This window comes from Sylvia atricapilla, chromosome 25 (genome assembly GCF_009819655.1).
Source record: "Sylvia atricapilla isolate bSylAtr1 chromosome 25, bSylAtr1.pri, whole genome shotgun sequence".
In the NCBI taxonomy this organism is placed as follows: domain Eukaryota; kingdom Metazoa; phylum Chordata; class Aves; order Passeriformes; family Sylviidae; genus Sylvia; species Sylvia atricapilla.
This window is the reverse complement of record NC_089164.1, coordinates 5,125,342-5,143,101: the sequence shown is the minus strand read 5'-3', so window position 1 is coordinate 5,143,101 and position 17,760 is coordinate 5,125,342. Positions and strand designations below refer to the sequence as shown.

Below are 17,760 nucleotides of genomic sequence, written 5' to 3'. Positions count from 1 at the left end.
AAATGCGAAGCCCTTGGCCAGCAGGACAGGGGATGCTGTGAAATACCCAGGAGCAAACCCAGTCCCTCACCTGGGCAAGGAACAGGGAACATTTTCACCTAATGTGTCTTTCAGACAGGAGCAGACCACAATGGATGAGCAGAGACCACAGCACCATGGGCTGAGACCCTCCCTCTCCCCCACCTGGAGAGGCTGGGTTGTGCTTTCCAGCCATACAACACTGGGCCAGGGAAATGAGTACTTGAGGGCTGGGGGAAGAGGAGGAGCAGGAGCTCAGCTCCCTGCCAGCATCAGCAGGGCAGCGATGGAGACATCTCACTCCGCCAAAGTCAGGCATGGGCAGCGGGCAGGGAGGTGTCCACAGCCCCACACAGCCTCACACGGCCCCACACAGCCTCACACAGCCCCACACAGCCTCATATGGCCCCACACAGCCTCACACGGCCCCACACGGCGGCCCCACAGGGCAGGTGGACCACAGGACAGGGAGCTTGGCACCAGGGCAAGCTCTACTACAGCAAGCTGTGACAAGAAATCTTTACCATCCATGTCAGGCTCCAGGGAGCTGCAGAGCATGGAAAAGGATTGCACTGGAATCCCCAAATCCTTGGGCTCAGCTCTGAACCCCCCCTGGAAATGGGGACAATGACTGTGTGACATCCATGTGGAGAGGGCAGAGGGGCAGATTCTGAGCAGGATGGGGCAGCCTCCACCCCCCAGCAGTGCAGTGCCAGGGGGACACAAGCACATATCAGGGCAGCACTGGACTGGCTCTGCCCAGAGAGGGAAGGGGTGCTGGACAGGGGCCAGTCGCTGTCCCTTCCACCAAGCCAAAGGAAAACCCATCAGTAACTGAGCAGGGTGCAGAGGCAGCCCCTGCACACTGATCTCCTGCAGCAGACCCCAGCGGCAGCTGCCCTCACAATCCACCACATCCCAAACCTGGCTGTTTAACCAGTGGCACGGCGTGTTTTGACAGCCTCCGGCAGGAAATGGCCCTGTGGGACCACCGGGGCCAGCCCCCAGCCCCAGCAGGAGCAGCAGTACAGCCACCGGCCGGGGCTGCCTCTGCGATTCACACCGGGCTCACAGAGGGTATCACCTTCCCTCCCCTGGGGCCAGGAGCCATGTTTCCGACAGCTTTGTTTGGGGCTTCATCTGCAATTTTCTCCTGCCTCCGATTTCACCGCTGAGGCAGCAGCTGGCTCCGTCCTCTGGCCGATCCTTGGAGGCCCTGGTCCCCAGGCTCGGGGGGTTCAGCCGAGCCCCGTGCGATGGGTGAGCGGGGCACTGCTCCCCGCCCGCACCGCCTCCATCCACCCCCCGGGACATCCCTGCTGTAAAAGGCGATGGATGCGAGCAGGCACAGAGCCCCCAGCACCCACCCACATACCTGGGGACATTAGAGCCCACATCGGGGCTCTCTCCAGGCTGGGGAGCCCCTCCCGAGGAGGCACAGCAGGCTGCGGGGCCCCAGAGCGAAAGCAGAGCAGCAGCCAGACAGTGACAGGACGGGGCAGAGCCCTCTGCCATGGCTGAGCTGCCCTCAGTAGGTACTAAGGGTGGAGAGAAAGGGGCTGGGGTGCCCACAGCGGTGGTGTGCCAGCCCAGCACCCTGAGGTGCCTCCTGAGAGCTCTCCCTCCGGGGATCAGGGCTGCCCCTGACCCTGCAGATGGGAGATAGAGCACCCCAGGGCCGTGCCCACACCAGCATGGGCTGCTCCCCTCCCCCCTCCCCTCCCCCTCCAGGAGACAGTCACATCCCATGCCTTGGGCTGGAATTGATTGCCTTATCTCGCCCTGCCTGGCCCTGTAACAGCTGAGCAAAGCCAGGCCAGTACCAGCCAAAGCTGCCAGGAGACCGTACCCCCCAGGACCACACCAAAGGGCCTCCAAACCACAGCAACACCAAGCAGGGGATGGTGGGCAGCAGGTTCCAGGGCTGCACCCTCCCTCTCCCCACTGGCACCCTTGGGCAGCACAGACAGTGACACGAATTGGGTCCACAGCACCTTTCCAGCTGCTGTGCAAGGGCTACAGCTTCACTTCCCCGTGACTGACCCCGGCCGGTTCCAGACACTTTGGATTCACAGCAAGCACCCCAGCAGGCAGAGAGCCCCAGCCATGTGGCAGGAGAGATTGCCAGGGCCCTGGCAGGGCTGGAGGCCAGCTGATCCCAGCACCAGGCCTTTGCCAGCTCAGCCACTTGGCCGGAGCAGCCCCAAGGGTGTAGTGATGAGGAGAGGGAGGAATTGGGAGTCACTCCCCGAGGCAGCAGCCAGCACGGGGCCATCGCTGTGGAGCACAGAGCATCGCAGCAGGAGCGTCCGCGGGAGCAGCAGAGCACTGGAGGTTGCAGAGTTTAAATAAACTTGAAATACGACTCAACTTCCTTCCCCAATTTCACAAGCTCCGTTTCCTGCATCTCCTCAGCAGGCCAGGCATGCTCAGTGCCATGGGCAGCTCTGGCACAGGGGCTGCCACTCTCTCTCAAATGAGCCAGCCACTTTGGAGGTGCCCTCAGGGAGCAGCTCTGCAGCCAGCCAGGCTACTCAGGCCTCCAGCCAAGCAGTTTAATGGCTTCAGGGGTCAATACATGCCATCAGCCCTTCCTGACACTGCAGAACTACTGCGCTGAGCTCTGCTTCCTGCAGCCAGCACAGCGAGTCCCGCTCCCTGGCTCACTGTGGCCGCAGGAGCTGGCAGCACCTGGATCATGGAGAGGGCTGTTGGGAGAGGAGCTGCTGAGCCTCAAGCCTCACATTTCTGTCCCAAGGCTCAAATCAAGGCCGTGCTCCTAGCCAGAGGGCAGGAGTGGGGAGCTGCTGCGCTGGCTGCATTGCAGCCACCCGTCTGAAGGTCACCTACAAGAAGGAAGCAGCGGCTGCTGTCTGAGGAGGATCAGCCCCCTCAGCAGCACGGTGGCAGGAGGCAGTTCCTGCTGAGACCGCTACCCCGGCACAGCCCTGCCAGCTCCTCCTGCCCCGGCAGACACAAGTCCCACCCGAGCCGAAGGGGCAGGCACAGGCAGACCCCGCTGGTGGGGAGGGTGAGGATCCAGCCTGCCCCTGCAGATCTGAGCTGCAGGTACAAGGTACAGGAACAAACCAGCCCCCGGGCCAGGAGGAGCCGCTGGGCCTGCATTTCCTTCTGCTGACAGCAGCGCTGCCGCAGGTACCAGCCATTTCCCTCCCAGCACGTGGAAAGCCTAAATAATGTCCTCACGCCACAACTGCTGGCTCAGCATCCGGGTTTTTTGGAGTCCAGTGCAAATGGGGCAGATGAGGGTCTCGAGGAGAAGATGGGAGCCTGTGAATGTGACAGTGAAACACCACAGCATCTCTCCCAGCTTCTCCTGCCAGACCAAGACAATCAGCAGGGACTGGAATGCACAGATCCAGCACCTCTGTTCAACTGTCCCTACTCTTCCCACCCCAAGGGCTCTGTGGGACCACAGAGATGGGTCCTGATGGTTGTGGCACCTCTTGACATCAGCTGGATCACCCCCAGCTGTTTGACCCCAGCAGACAGCAGTGCATTCCATCAACACCACCAGCACTTCCCAGTATCCCCGGCGTCTTCCCAGTATTCCCACCACTTCCCCACGTCCCACCTCCCTCCCACCAGCAGCACAGACACAGAGACCCCAAAGAAAAAAACAGAGACCCCAAAGAAACAGCACAGCTGGCCCATTCATGTTATTATCAAGGGACAAAAGGGGAGCTTTGATCCATGTCCTGCTGCAACCCAGAAACATTCAATCCCCTCTGTGCTCCGATGGCTGAGAGAGGTGGGATCTGGGGCAGGTTTACTTCAAGAGTCTTAGAGAATCCTGCAGCCTGGCTGCTCCACCAGCAGGGTGTCACCACCAGTGACAAAGGAAAATCTCACTCAGCTCCAAGTCCAGGACAGGAGGGGCCCCAGCCCCAGCACCTGGGGCTGCTGTGGCAGAAAAGGTGGGTGGTCTGCAAGGAGAGCAGTTCAGCCCTTGCACACTCAGCTCAGCATCAGAGCCACCTTCCTGCACGGCGCTGCGACCTGACGGCTTTGTTTGGCAGCCTCCTTGCTCCCAGCCCTGCTCCTTTGTCCTCCCGACTCACCTCCAGCACCACATCCCCCCATCTGCCCAGCTCTCACCAGCCGCACTGAGTGGGATGTGGGCTCACTCCCTCAAGGAAAGGGTGCTTGGACCTCTCCCCCTCCCTGGCTCCCCACCACGACTGCTCTAAGCCCCACTGCAATGCTGCACACCCCAGTCACTCCCCGCTGCGATCCCCTACACAGGCAGCAGCCAGCCCAGGACCCCACTGCTGGAAGGGACCCGGGGGATGGATGAGGAGAGCCCAGCTGAAACGCCTCCACAGCCGCCATGCCGCGGGGCACCCACCCCATCGCCAGGATGATGTTAAAAGGCATCATCTCGAAAGAAATGCAGGCTGCAGACGGGAAGAGTCTGGACAGGAGGAAATCTCCACCCCCATGGTCGGCATTAACTCGGTTCCCGGGTCAGTGTCCTGGCACAGCCGCTCTGTCTTGGCACAGCCCTCCCTGCCCCTGTGCAGCCACCCCGGCAGCAACCGCAGCAGGGGCTGCCGTCACTCCTGCAGCTCCCCCATCCTTCACAGCCAAAGCCTGGCCTCGACCCCCGGCCTCTCGAGAGGACAATGGCAAAAAACCCCTCCGGCTGCTGCCAGGGCGAGCAGGATGGAGGGGCAGGGGGAGCCGGGGGGTGTCGCGGTGCACACACACGCGTGCACACGCACACAGCCCTGCACATCCGCGTGCACACGCACACACAGCCCCACACCCACCCGCTCTCCCTCCATCACTGCCGCTGCACCAGCAGCATCTTTTGTGCTCCTGCTCGGACCAGGCGGGCGCGGGCAGTGCCCTCCGAGCCCCGGCACCGTCCCCGCAGCCCCCAGCCCGTGCCGGCGGGGACACAGGGACAGAGCGGCGTGTCCGGGACGGGCTGCGGGGCCGGGCTCCCACGGGGTCCGATCCGCTCGCACACCACGGGCCCGGCAGATGCCACTGCCCCAGCACAGGCACGGGGTGAGCGGGGACCGGCCGGGCCCTTCCCGGTCCCGGGCCGGGCAGGGTCCCGCGCTGCCGCTCCGTGGGGTTCAGATCGCCTCTGTCCGCGGAGACTCCTTCCTCTCGAGGGGCAGGAGGCGGCAGAGCCCCGCCGCCGCGCACCGGCCCGGGCATGGCGCTCACAAAGACGAGGTGACACAGCGGGGGTGTCACCCGTGCCCGCGGGGCTCGGCCTTGCCCGGCCCACGCCCCCCGAGCTCCCCCGGCCCCCCGAGCGCCGGCGGGGCTCCGAGCCGCCTGCAGCTCCCGTGCGAGGTGCGGGTCTGCAGGCGCATTGTTCCCAGCACAAAGGACACCGAGATACCGCATCGTTTCCCACCACCCAGCGGGGGGGCGGGCAGGGAGCCCTCACAATCCCCGGCATCCTGGTGACACTCGGGACGGCCAAACCCGGCCGCGCTGCAGCCGGGAACTGCCCGGGCTGCGGCCGGCGGCTCTGCAGGTGGAGCAGCCGGGGGTCCCGGCCTCGCCCTCCGCCGCGCACGGGGGGATGGCAGTGCCGGGCTGCGCGGCGCCGGGAGGGAGCGGGGAGACATCCCGAAACGGCGGGGAGCGGGGGTGGGGAGGAGAGCGCCGGGGCCGTGACAGAGACCGGCCCGGTGGGGTCCCACTGCCCCGGGGGGGGGGGGTCAGGGACGAGCGGGCACCCACCGACCCCCGCCTCGCACCCGCAGCCGCAGCGCCCGCCCCGCCTTTCGGCATCGGTCCCGGGAGCAGCGGCTCCGCGCGGTCCCCGAGACGCAGAGCCCTCCCCCGCGGCCAGCACCGGTCCCCGCGCTCACCTCACGGCCACCTTCACGCAGCTGTCCGGGGCCGCCATGGCCCCGCGCGGCACCGCGGCCGCCGCTGCCCCGGAGCATCCGCGGGCCGGGAGGGGCGGGGCCGCGGCCGGGGCGGGGCCGGGCCAGGTGCGGGGCGGGGCCGGGCCGGGACACGCCCCCAGGGCCGCCCGACAGCACGCGGGGTCCCGCGCGGAGCCGGGGGGCGCGCACACGGACACACGGACACACGGACACACACGGACACACGGACACACACGGACACCTGGGTACAAGGACACGGACACACAGACACACACCGACACACGGACATGGGCATGGACACACGGGTACACGGACACACGGACATGGACACACAGGCACACGGACACGGGCACACGGACACATGGACACGAATACACAGACACACAGACACGGGCACACGGACATGGGCATGGACACACGGGTACACGGACACACGGACACCTGGGTACAAGGACACGGACACACAGACACACACCGACACACGGACACGGACACACAGGCACACGGACACGGGCACACGGACACATGGACACGAATACACAGACACACAGACACGGGCACACGGACATGGGCATGGACACACGGGTACACGGACACACGGACACCTGGGTACAAGGACACGGACACACAGACACACACCGACACACGGACACACGGGTACAAGGACACGGACACACAGACACACACACACGGACACACGGACACACGGACACACGGGTGCATGCACACAGGCACACGGACACGGGCATGGACACACGGGTACACGGACACACGGACATGGACACACAGGCACGCGGACACGGGCACACGGACACGAATACACAGACACACAGACACGGGCATACGGACACACGGATACGGACACACGGACAGGGACACGGACACAGACACATGGACACGGATCAACGGACACAGAGGCAGGCGGACATGCGGACAGACGGATAGGGACAGGGGCATGGACACATGGGCACACGGACACACGGACTCAGGGACACCCGGACAGGGACACACGGGTCCAGAGACACGGACACATGGGCACAGCTCGCACTCCCACCCGTTCACACTCACACTCGGCAGCCCCTGCTGCCCCCTGCCGGGTCCGCGGCCGCCTGCGCCGCTCCGGGATTCAGCGGGGCTTCTCCGGGCTGTGCCGAGGCTGTTCCGGACTGTACCGCACGGCGTGTTTCCACGGGGTTGGCATCACCCCGACACCTCCTTGGCTCCACTGGATCCCGTCCCCTCTGTGGTGATGGGGGTGACACCGTGGAGCAGTAGGATACAAAAGCAGGGCAAGGGCGAGCTCACTGCCCCTGACAGAGGCACTGGCAGTGGGATCTGGCAAGCCTTTGGGCTGTCCAAGGCCGTGGTGAGTCTGTCCTAAGAGGCCGTGGCATGACAGGCTGGTGTCCAGGTGCCAGTACAGCACAGTCCGTACTGCAGGGCTGGGGTCTGCACAGCGAGCTGGGCACCCACACACACAGAGGGCAGTGCCCAGAGAGCCGTGCCCACTGGGCCACTGGCTCCATCCTAGGAGCTGGTCTTGGGAGCCTGGTGAGGGAGACACACCCAGAGGCCATCAGAGAGCAGGACTGGAGACACGCAAGCACTGAGGAGCTGAAGGAATCCCTGCTACGGTTTTCCTGAGTTGCAGTCACGGTGCTGGGGCTGATGGCAGCTGGACACAGACAGGCCCTGGCTCTGCAGAAGAAAGCATCTTCCAGGCAGGTGTGGGACCTACAGAAGAGTCCCAGCTCTGCAGGTTGGTGTCAATGTCAGGGCAAATAGCAACGGAGCACGAGGGTGAACTGAGGCACTCGGAGGTTTCTTTTGAGGAGTCCAGGCTGTATCCTGGGAGAGGGACAGCCAGGACATGCCAGCACTGTGGCTAACAGCTGGTGGCTGATAGCAAGTGAGGCAGTGCTGTGCCCACCCATCCTCTGCTCTGCAATCTGGGTACCTTCACATCAGCAGCACTGTCCTTTCACCCCATCCACTCGTGTTTGCTCCTCCCAAGGTGCCAGGACCACAGGCCAAGCACGCACAGGACTCTGAATCCTGCAGGAGCTCCTCAGTTCTGCTGGGATGGGCAGGTCCCAGGACACCATATGCTGGTACAAAATCGTGGGGATGAGCAGGACATGGCCTGTCTGTCTTCCTGCAAGGATGTGAGGAGCTGGTATTCCTCTTTCTTTGTACTGTGTTTGCAAGGACACCTGGTGCATGGTGCAGTTCCTACCCTGAGCTGCTTTTCCTGAGGCTGGACTCTTCCCCACTAAAGCTCCAGGCAGAGGGACACTGACTGTGCCGTGATGTTGCTCTCTTCCTTCTCCCACCCACATGCCATCTATGCCACAAATTGCATCTGTCCCACAGCTCAGCTAGAATCAGCTCAAGAAAGACACACTACACACACCTCGGATGGAGCAAATCATCCCCAGTGCAGGCCCAGAGCACAGAAGAGGGTGCAGAGGCCCCACCACAGTGGTACTGTCCCCACCATAGTGTCACCCATTATGTTTAGAGTCTCCACGAGTCTTGGTAAGTGATATATGCAGTTCTGCATCTCCCTAAACCCACCAGGAGACCGTGACCACTCGTCCCATAACATGTCCTTGACATCCCCTGGCAGAGCAGCTGCCAGAGCTGAACTGCCAACCCCTGTGCACCTCCATCAGCAGTGTGTGTGTGAGGGTGTGAGTGTGAAGGGGTGTAGGTCCTGCCCCAGGGCAAAGAAACAAGAGGAAGGGATGCAGCAGTTTCCCCCACACCATCCATCTCTGCTGGCTGCATGCTGTGGGGGAGCTGCACTGCCATGGACAGGCACCAGACTGGCTCTGGTGCTCAGGCTGCAGCTGGAACTCAAGCAGTTCCCTTGTCTGAGTTAATAAAAGCCATGCTGGGGAGCAGGCTGGCTCGTTGATTTGCTCCTCCCCTGGGACCCATCTACTCTCTGCATTTTAATATATATTAGATGATCAAGAGCCCCCCAGTTCCCAGTTAGGCTGGGCTGGGGACCCTCGGGAGCCAGATCCACTGAGGAGCTGGGTGGGAGATGGGGCTGCCCCAGTGCTCAGCACCCAGATCCCATGGGGGGCTCTGGGCAGCCCAGAGAGGAACAACCTCTGCTGCTGCTCAGCACCAGTGCAGGCAGTGCTGGGACTGCTGCAGGAACAGCTCCACACTCTCCTGGCCTGTGCCCCACTGAGCTGTGGGATGGACATCATGGGCTGAACGAGACTGGGATGGATGCCTGACCCCAAGAGCACAGTGTGGAGATAGTGGAAGGGGCAGAAATGGCATCACAGTGCCCAACTCTCCTCTTGGCCAGCCCCAGGGCGGCTGCCCTGGCCTGAACGTGCTTTCACACCTGTGTCCCATCCCCATCCTGGGACAGGGAGTCAAGAAGGCCCCAGGCCCCGTTTTGCTGCCCAGCTGGGCACATCTCCTGACAGGCCAGACTTGGCTGCAGGCAGGAGGCTGCAGGCTCCAGCAGAGACATGAGGATGCAGGATCCAGCTGCTGGGATTTCAGGAGATCGATCCCCAGAGCTTGGCAACCTCAAAATGACTGGACTGGAGGCTGCCATGTGAATCACTGCCAGCTCTGGTTACATGTGGCCTCGCATTCCCAAGCCCCTCCACTGGCTGTGCAGGCAGAGCAGCAGAGGAAGGAGGGGAGGAGCATCCAGATCACACAGCAGGAACACTTTAATGACCTGTCCAGCTCTTGCAAGACCCCGCTGGAACAGCATTGTCCTGTTCTGCACCAGCATCCCAGAGCCCTGTCCCAAAAGTAATACCACAGCTGGCCAGAGCACCTCAGGACCACAGGCAGGAGCAGAAACAGTGTGGCTGTGCTCCAGCACCCCCTGTGACAAGACCCTGGGCTACTGCAGTGGCAGCTCACAGGTGAGTGGCAGTGATGGTCTCTTGGGAGGGAGCTGCACCGAGCCCTGGGGATCTGCCTGGTGGCACAGCTGAAGTGTCCAGTGGGGCAGAGCCAGGTTTTGTGCCCTGCAGTGTTTCTCTTCCCTTTATCAACTCCACGGCTGCTTTCTCCACTTCATCCATCTCCAGCTGGCTGCTGGCTGCCATCTCATCCCTGGTCACTGCTAGGAACGATGAGTCATGGGCCAGAGCCCCGAGGCCTCCAGAGATCAGAGCCTGTGCAGGAGATGAGAGCACAGCCTGGGTGCTCAGCCTGGGGACCTGCCCTGGCTGCAGGAACCCACCCACCCTCTTCTCCTCCCTTCTGCCCTCTGTGCTGGCACACACCTGCTGCTGGCCCTTGTAGCTAAGCTTTGCCCCTTAATCTCCCATCATGGCATAAGCATGATATCACTGAGATTTCCTGCCATCCCTGCCGTTCCCTCTGCCAGCCCGTGCCCTTGCCTTACCTCCTGAATGAGGAAGGTGATGGCTGGGGTGGAGGATGTTCCTGGCTCACCAGTCTCTCTCTGCTGGAACCTTGAGCTGGATGTTGTTCCTGTCGCAGTGCCATCCTCTGTGGGCAGCTGGGTGAGAGTAGCACAGAGCTGCAACATATGCTGGGACAGTGCCCAGGGAAGACCTCTCCCATGTTAGTGTGGGGGCTGTCCCCTGTCCCTGTCCAGTGCCAGGTAATGCCATCCTGCTGGAACTGCTGGGTCCAGGGCACCCTCAAAATGGGACCAGTAGGTCCATGTGAACAGAGAGCTGGGAACCAGCCCTGGCCCCCTGCCCTGGCACTGTGCCCAGCAAAGGGAGCATGGAGGCAAATCTGGTGCCCCCTTCTGCCTGCCCTGACTCTGGAGGCAGATGGGGAGCCAGAGCAATGTGCTTCCAGCTGTTCCAGCCTCGAGGAGCTCCCCATGACTGCTGCAGCAGCAGGGTGGGAGCCCAGCTCCATCTCCAGGCTGATCCAAGAGAAAAGCTCCAGCAAGGCTGGATTGACACAATGAGCCCTGGAGAGTGGCTCCTTCCCAGCACGGCTGTGACAGCTTTTCCCAGGATGGGGGGGAGGTTCACCTGTGTCCCCCACATTACATGTCCCCTCTGCACATGCCTCCTTTTACCTGCTGGGGCATGAGTGGCCCTGGTGATGAGGGACCCCCAGAGGGAGCCCCTCTCCTCCTGCTCAGCCTCTCCATGGGTATGGGGCGGGTGTGCTCTGTGGGAGGGAAGGGAAGGGACATCAGAAGGGTGGAGAGCAAAGACACCACTGCCAGGGATGGGAACGGGCTTGCTAGGCTGGGGGAAACAAAGGATTTAGGAGTTCAGCAGCATCCAAAGTCCCTGTTTCAGGAAATGAACATGGTCTTGTGTCCCTGCTGCAACTGGGATGGCCAGTGCTCCCCCAGCCTGAGGCACTGTCTCCATGTTTCATCACCTCAAAGGAGGGAGAATGGTCTCCAGAGAGGTCCTGCTGTGCTCAGTGCTCTCAGCAAACCTCCAACTTATTCGGGCCTGCATCTCCTCCTTCCACCCACCAACACCAGACCCTTCCCCCTGCCCTGGGCTGGTCCCAGTCCCCCAGAAGAACAACAAAGCCCAGACTCACCCCACGCTGGGCGCCTGCGTGCTGCTGGTACCGTCCTCCTCAGCACCTCATCCTCATACTGCACCCTGGCAAAGGCAGGTGGGTCAGCCTGGCTGGGGACCACTCACTGAGCCCAGCCCCACCTGGGGGTGCAGCTCTCCACACCTTCCCCAGCCCAGGGCCACACCTGCAGCGACAACTGGAATGGGTGTACAGGGTGGGCACCCCAAAAAGGAGGACAGTGTACATCCTCTTACACTGGTAATTTTGTCACTTCTATCTGTGCCCAGGCACGTGCTGGTGGCCCCAACCTGGGCCTTTGTCCTCAGAGATTGGCAGGTGAGGGGGAGGGAAGATTCCTACAACCCCTGGAGCCCCACTGCCCACTTCCATCCTCATGGCACTGAGGTAAGGAGTGATGGGATGGGAGCCCTGGGCAGGCCAGGTGCAGGACAGCCCTGGGGCACGGCCAGCACTGCCCTCCTTGCCTGCACTCCCAGGCTGCCAGCCCTTACCCCTCCAGCCAGCTGCTGCTGTTGGCGTTGTTGATGTTGGTGTTGCCTTCCTGGGGGAAGTCATCAAGGAACACCGGAGAGTCGAGGTCCTCACTGCCCACCTCAGTGAACTGCAGGGGCCTCTGGCTGGCCACCTGGGGCTGCAGTGGGCTGCTGGGCTCCATGAAGCTGTCCACCTGGCCAAACAGGCCTCCTGTTCTCTGCAACAAACAGGGAGGCCATCAGGGGAAGCCTGGAGCTGCAGGCTGCTCTGGGGCCATTCCCATGTCAAAACAGAGATTGTTCTGCTCAGGCCTTGCAGACCACATGGTCCCAAAACCTCACTGCCCAGGTGGGGAAACTGAGGCACTGAGGGTTGGTGGCCATGCAGCAGCACTGGGACAAGCCGGCCCATGACAAATCCTGTCACCTCTGTGTGACAGCCTGAGCTGGTGGCACCTCTGGACACAGAAGAAGGTGCAACTCTGCAACCCCACAGCTGCCCAGGCTGTCTTCTGAGACTCCTAGGGAATGGGCAGTGAATCAGTTCCTGTGACACAGAGCCGTCCTGCCTCAGCCTGGCAGAAGGTGTGAGTGGGAACCTCCAAACCAGCTAAACATCCAGCACAGCCCTGCCAGGCACATGGGCTGGGTCCTTTCACAGAGGGGAAACTGAGGCAGAGAGCAGCTTGCCCAAGATGACACAACCAGGATGTGGTGATGCTCACAGAATGGAAAGAAGTGCTGATCAGCATCGTGGCCCACACCCTGCAGACAGTCCCCCAGTGCTAGCAGCCAAGCTAACCCACCACCACCACTCTGAAATCTTTGGGTGGGACCACCAAACTGTGCTGTGCCCTGAGGGCTGAACTCACCCTGTATATCCCTTCCTCCATGGCAGCCTCCACCATGGCTCTTTCCAGCTCCTCCTCTGCAGTCAAGTCCCCAGAAATGGCCCGATGGATTTCAGGAGCAGCTTCTTCTTCAATGCTCCTCAGCCCAGCCTGGAGGGGACAGCAAGGCAGGGCTGATGTGGGCTGATGTGGGCTGATGTGGGCTGATGTCGGCTGATGTGGCCATGCCCCACCACCCCTCACCTTGGTCTCTGGAGAGGGAAACCTGATGAGGCACGCTCACCCTGCCAGGTGTCCTGCCAAGGACAGGCCACAGGTCACACCCTGCAGCTGGCTGGCTCTGTGCCTGGTGACACTCCTCCTGAGCTCCTGCTGTCCCACAGCTGTCCCACAGTTTCTGGGCTCATGCTGTGCCACAAAAGGGAATGCCAGGGGCAGCCTGATGGAGGGTGGGGCTGGTGACAGCCAAGGGCAGGCTGGGCCTCTGTCCCTGATCTGAGACATGACTCTTTACCTTGCTTCACACCTTTGGGGCCTGATCTTTTATCTCTACAGGTGATTTCTTCCCTACAGAGTCGGGAGGGGCTAGGGACATCCCAGCCTTCTGACCAGGCACAGAAATCCTCTGCCAGCACCCCTCAGGCCTGCTGTGCTGACTCCTCTGACTGCAGTGGTCCCACTCAAAGTCAGCCACGTGGAGCCCTGTCTTGGGTTGCAGGGCAGGATGTCACCAGCAGCATGTGTTCTATTGCCATTGTTAGAACTGGCTGGGGAGGTGTTTTTCTTTATCTCCTCCAGGACCCATCCTCCCTCCAGGGGTATCTGCTGTTAATGGGCCACTGAGGCTCACTGCAGGGCTGATAAAATGACATCATTCCACTGAGAGAGGCTCCACCCAGTGGGAGGGGCCCAGCATTCCTACCTGGATCAAACCTGGCATTCAGAACACCAGCACAGCCTGTCTGCACTGGATTCCCAGAGGGAGACCTGACCCATCTCACCACCACTGGACCCTTCTACAGGATCATCTCTGCTCCAACAGAACCACGTCTGTCACTGCAGGAGGACTTGATTGGACTGTTCCCAACACCCTGACCAACAGGGGGTCAGGTTGTTTCCTGACTCTGTCAGTGTTTTTCTTTTTCTGTGTTTCATTTGCTTTTTTGTACTACTACATTTTGTATTTTTAATATTCCTAGTAAAGAACTGTTATTCCTATTCCCATATCTTTGCCTGAAAGCCCTTTAATTTCAAAACCATAATAATTCAGAGGGTGGGGGTTTGCATTCTCCATTCCAAGGGAGGCTCTGGCTTTTCCTGGCAGACACCTGATCTTTCCAAACCAAAACAATCCTCCCTCTTCATCTGATGCTCTGTAAGGCTGAGAGAACACAGAGAACACCAGGCACATGGAGCTGTCCAGACCCTGCTGAGGGGAGAAGAGGGAGAAGGCCCTGGGATTGGAGCAGAGCAGGTGGGTAAGGGCTTGGATGAGCAGCATTTGGCACAGACAGGGGTCTCTGGTGAGAGTTTCCAGGTCCTAAAACTACTTGGTGAGGCACCAGATCCTGCCAAGCCCTCTCTACAGCTGGAGTCAGTGGAACAGAGAGTCAAAAGCCTCCTTTGCTTTCTGAGTCACCTGCACCCTGGACACCAAGGTCACACTCAGAGCTGGGGACTCCTGGCCACTTCAGTGCTGGTTTACTTGGGGCACCTCACTTCCAGAGGCCTGAGGCACAGGGATCCCTGCAGCTCTCTGAGTCACCCTGGACTTCCCCAGGCTGAGGGAATCCTCTTCCCTGACCTGCAGGACTCCCTGCCTGCCTCCAGAATCTCCCCTCCAGCAGCACCCACACACCAACCTGGATCTCCACAGTGTTTTTCTTGGGCCGGTATCCATAATATTCCTCTTGACGCTTCATGAACTTCCTGAAATGTTCTTGGATCAGGAAAGTAGCATAGAATTTGCCCACTGTCACCTCATCATCTGGAGGGAGGAAACCAACATGATGATTCTGCCTGTCGCAAGATCCCAAGTGGCTGGAGCAGTGAGACCCTGAGCAGGAGTTGCTCTGTCCCTCTGGGAAGTGCCACCTGGTGCCATACCTCCAATAGGTGGGATCACCTGGTCCAAAAGCTTCATACTCGTTCGCTTCCAGATTTTTTTGATAATAGCTCTGAGCTCCTCATTGGCCTGTTCAAAATTACCTGTGAGGAAAGTGAGCAGGACAGAGCAGTTCATTCCCAGGGATGTGAACAGGAGTGAAGATAAAGCATGTGAACACCTGGCCAATCTCCTGGAGGGTGTGACAGTTCCTCTCTGTCTCCTCACCCAACAAAAATTGGTTAAGTAACAGAGAGGCTTTGGTTTTAGCCAGAATACTTTGCAGATTTTGACCTCCCCTTTGGTGCTGCCACAGCGTTCACCATTCCTGAAATCCTGGTCTATCTCCAGGATCTCCTGCATTTCTCCCAGGTTGCCATGTTCCCAGCCCACAGCCAGAGGGAAGCACCATGCCACACTGCTGGAAGACACTGATCCCAGGAGTCCACCACTGCCTGGCCTCAGCTCCTGCCCCAGCTGGCTTCCCAGCCCAGAACTGCTCACAGCACAGTCACAGAAACAAGCTGGTGAGACACCTTCCCACAGCAAAATATGCTGCTGGCAAGGAAGGGGTGAAAGCAGCTCTTCCCCAGCACAGCTAAATCCAAAGGATGGGAGCTGGGCCAGCTCCACTCGTAAGCTGTTCAGGGTGGCACTGGATCACTCCTCAAGACTGCCACACGTGGGCCATCAGCTCATAACACCCTCCAGGCTGGGCTGAGCTGTGCCATGCAGGCACCCAGGGACTCTAGTCCAAAGACATGGGGAATAAGAGCCGAGGGTTTGCCCACAGGGTCTGATACCACAGACAAATGCCCTGAGATCCCTGGCCGGTGGGGAAAGGGTGTGTAACCCACAGCCAGCAGCACAAGGAAGGTCCCTGTCAGGCTGTAGAGGCAGACAAGATCACTGCTCACCTTCTGTCTTGATCTTGAGGGCTGTCCTCACCAGGGCAAAGAGCGTGGCGTTGAAGGTGACGGTGCCGTCGCTGTTGAGGGGCATGTTCATGCACACCAGGCGCTGCACAGCAAAGCAGCACTGTGAGCCCAGGTGACAGAGCAGGCTGCCAGCCCCCAGACCCAGTGCTGTCCTGGCCAGAGGCTCTGCTCAGGGCATGGAACCCTCCCAGCCCTACCTGCCCTGCCCAGGCCCAGGGGCTCTGCATCACTCCTGGTACCACAGTTGCCAGAGGCAGTGGTACCCCTGGTCCCAGCCAGCTGAGCCAGAGCAAGTGATGGGCAGAGCAAGGGGAAATAACCTACAGGGGCAGGGGTGCCATGGGAGAAAATCATGGAATCACAGAATTCTCAGAATTTGGGTCAGAAAAGATCTGTAAGATCATCATGTCTAACCATTCCCCGGCACTGCCAAGGCTACCAGAAGAACCATGTACACAAGCACCACATCCACACAGCTTTTAAATCCCTCCAGGATGGTAACCCACAACTGCCCTGGACAGCCTGTCCCAGGGCCTAACCAATCTTCCTGTGAAAAACTTTCCCTAATATCCATCCTAAACCTCTCATGGTGCAGCCTGAGACTGTTTCCTCTTATACTGCAACTTGTGACTTGAGAGAAGAGACCCACTCCCACCTGGCTTCAGCCTCCTGTCAGGGAGTTGTAGAGAGCAAGAAGGTCACCTCTGAGCCTCCTTTTCTCCAGGCTGAACCCCCCCCAGCTGCTTTCAGAGAGACAGGAGTCATTTTGCATTGCACTCCCCACTCCAAAACCTGTTCTAGGCTGCTGTGAGGAGTCTGGGGATCAAATCTCCTGATGCATTTGCTCAAAAGCCAGGAGGGATCACACCAGTGCCTGAGCTCCTGCCCAGGCATGTTACACATGAGCCTCACACATGCCCTGGATTTGTTCAGAATGAGTTAAGTCAGGAGAAGTGTACTTCTGCTAAGAAAATTTGGGTTTCCTTTTCCCTAAGCACTATCAGCTCTTGGAAACAACTTCTGCAGCCCAGCTGACATGGCCTCATGCTCAGGGTCTGCACTGCCCTCCTGCACCAGCTGCAGTGTGGCCTGGAAGTCCCCTGCAATGAGGGCTCTGGGCAGAGCCAGCCCAGCAGTGCCACATCTGTGAAGCAGGAGGTGAGCACAGGTAAGTCCTGATCTTCAGGAGCCTGAACCACATCAGCTCTGTGCAGGTCAGTAGCACCCCTCCTTGCCCCCCAAATGCACCCCTTCATTAAAAAGGAGAGGTCAGAGCAGAGTATAAGTGTGGGAAATGGATTTGTAGAGAATTCTCATAACCCACTCTCAAAACCACCAATTTCTCTCTCAACAGTGTCCGTCCTTCTTCACGGGACAGACGTTGTTGAGAGAGAAGTTGAACTAGAAACAAGTTTCAAATGATAACCTTGCAAACAGACTAGATATTTTTGAGAAATAGAACTATGAAAAATGTATTATAGCAAGGACCATGTAGGGTATTTTAATAAATGGTTGGCTTAAAGGCACTAGTGGCATTGTGTGGCAAAAGCTGATAGGCCAAAAAGTGCTTATAATGTATTGTGATTAGGAAACAGTTTGGCTTCTGATTGTGATGGCATGAATTGTGACATCTGTACTGTCTCACCCTTCTCATGAGACTGAAAATAGAATAAAAATCCTTAAAACACCTCTCAGGAGCCCCATCTCTGGGTAAGAAAAAGAGTTTTTCCAGCATATGGCACTGGAAGCTGGCTGGACTGTCACTCTCAGCCTGCTGGGAGGACACAGTGACAGCTTGGGGAAGGTGTCCCTATGCTCCCACACCTTGTCACCCCCTTGGCTCTTACCTTACAAGCTACACGGTGTGGGCAGAACTTCCCAAAGCCCAGGGGAGGGTTGATACGCCTCAGCAGAGTCACCACATCCAAGTGTTTGATTCTGCCCCTGCAGAGG

At 59.7% G+C, this 17,760-nt stretch overlaps 2 protein-coding genes across 2 annotated transcripts in view; both read right to left on the bottom strand.

Annotated features, from left to right (window-relative positions):
• Window positions 1-5,949, bottom strand: part of KIF21B (kinesin family member 21B) — a 45,900-nt gene extending 39,951 nt beyond the window's left edge. The window contains exon 1 of the mRNA XM_066335902.1: window positions 5,880-5,949. Coding sequence (XP_066191999.1) covers window positions 5,880-5,917 — 38 coding nt within the window. The 5' untranslated portion in view covers window positions 5,918-5,949. The remainder of the gene's footprint in view (window positions 1-5,879) is intronic.
• Window positions 5,950-9,589: 3,640 nt separating this feature from the next.
• Window positions 9,590-17,760, bottom strand: part of CACNA1S (calcium voltage-gated channel subunit alpha1 S) — a 50,032-nt gene continuing 41,861 nt past the window's right edge. The window contains exons 35-44 of the mRNA XM_066335831.1: window positions 17,655-17,751; window positions 15,787-15,889; window positions 14,872-14,973; window positions 14,628-14,752; window positions 12,787-12,915; window positions 11,933-12,132; window positions 11,439-11,503; window positions 10,954-11,048; window positions 10,297-10,413; window positions 9,590-10,063 (exon numbers count right to left, since the gene is read on the bottom strand). Coding sequence (XP_066191928.1) covers window positions 9,803-10,063; window positions 10,297-10,413; window positions 10,954-11,048; window positions 11,439-11,503; window positions 11,933-12,132; window positions 12,787-12,915; window positions 14,628-14,752; window positions 14,872-14,973; window positions 15,787-15,889; window positions 17,655-17,751 — 1,294 coding nt within the window. The 3' untranslated portion in view covers window positions 9,590-9,802. The remainder of the gene's footprint in view (window positions 10,064-10,296; window positions 10,414-10,953; window positions 11,049-11,438; window positions 11,504-11,932; window positions 12,133-12,786; window positions 12,916-14,627; window positions 14,753-14,871; window positions 14,974-15,786; window positions 15,890-17,654; window positions 17,752-17,760) is intronic.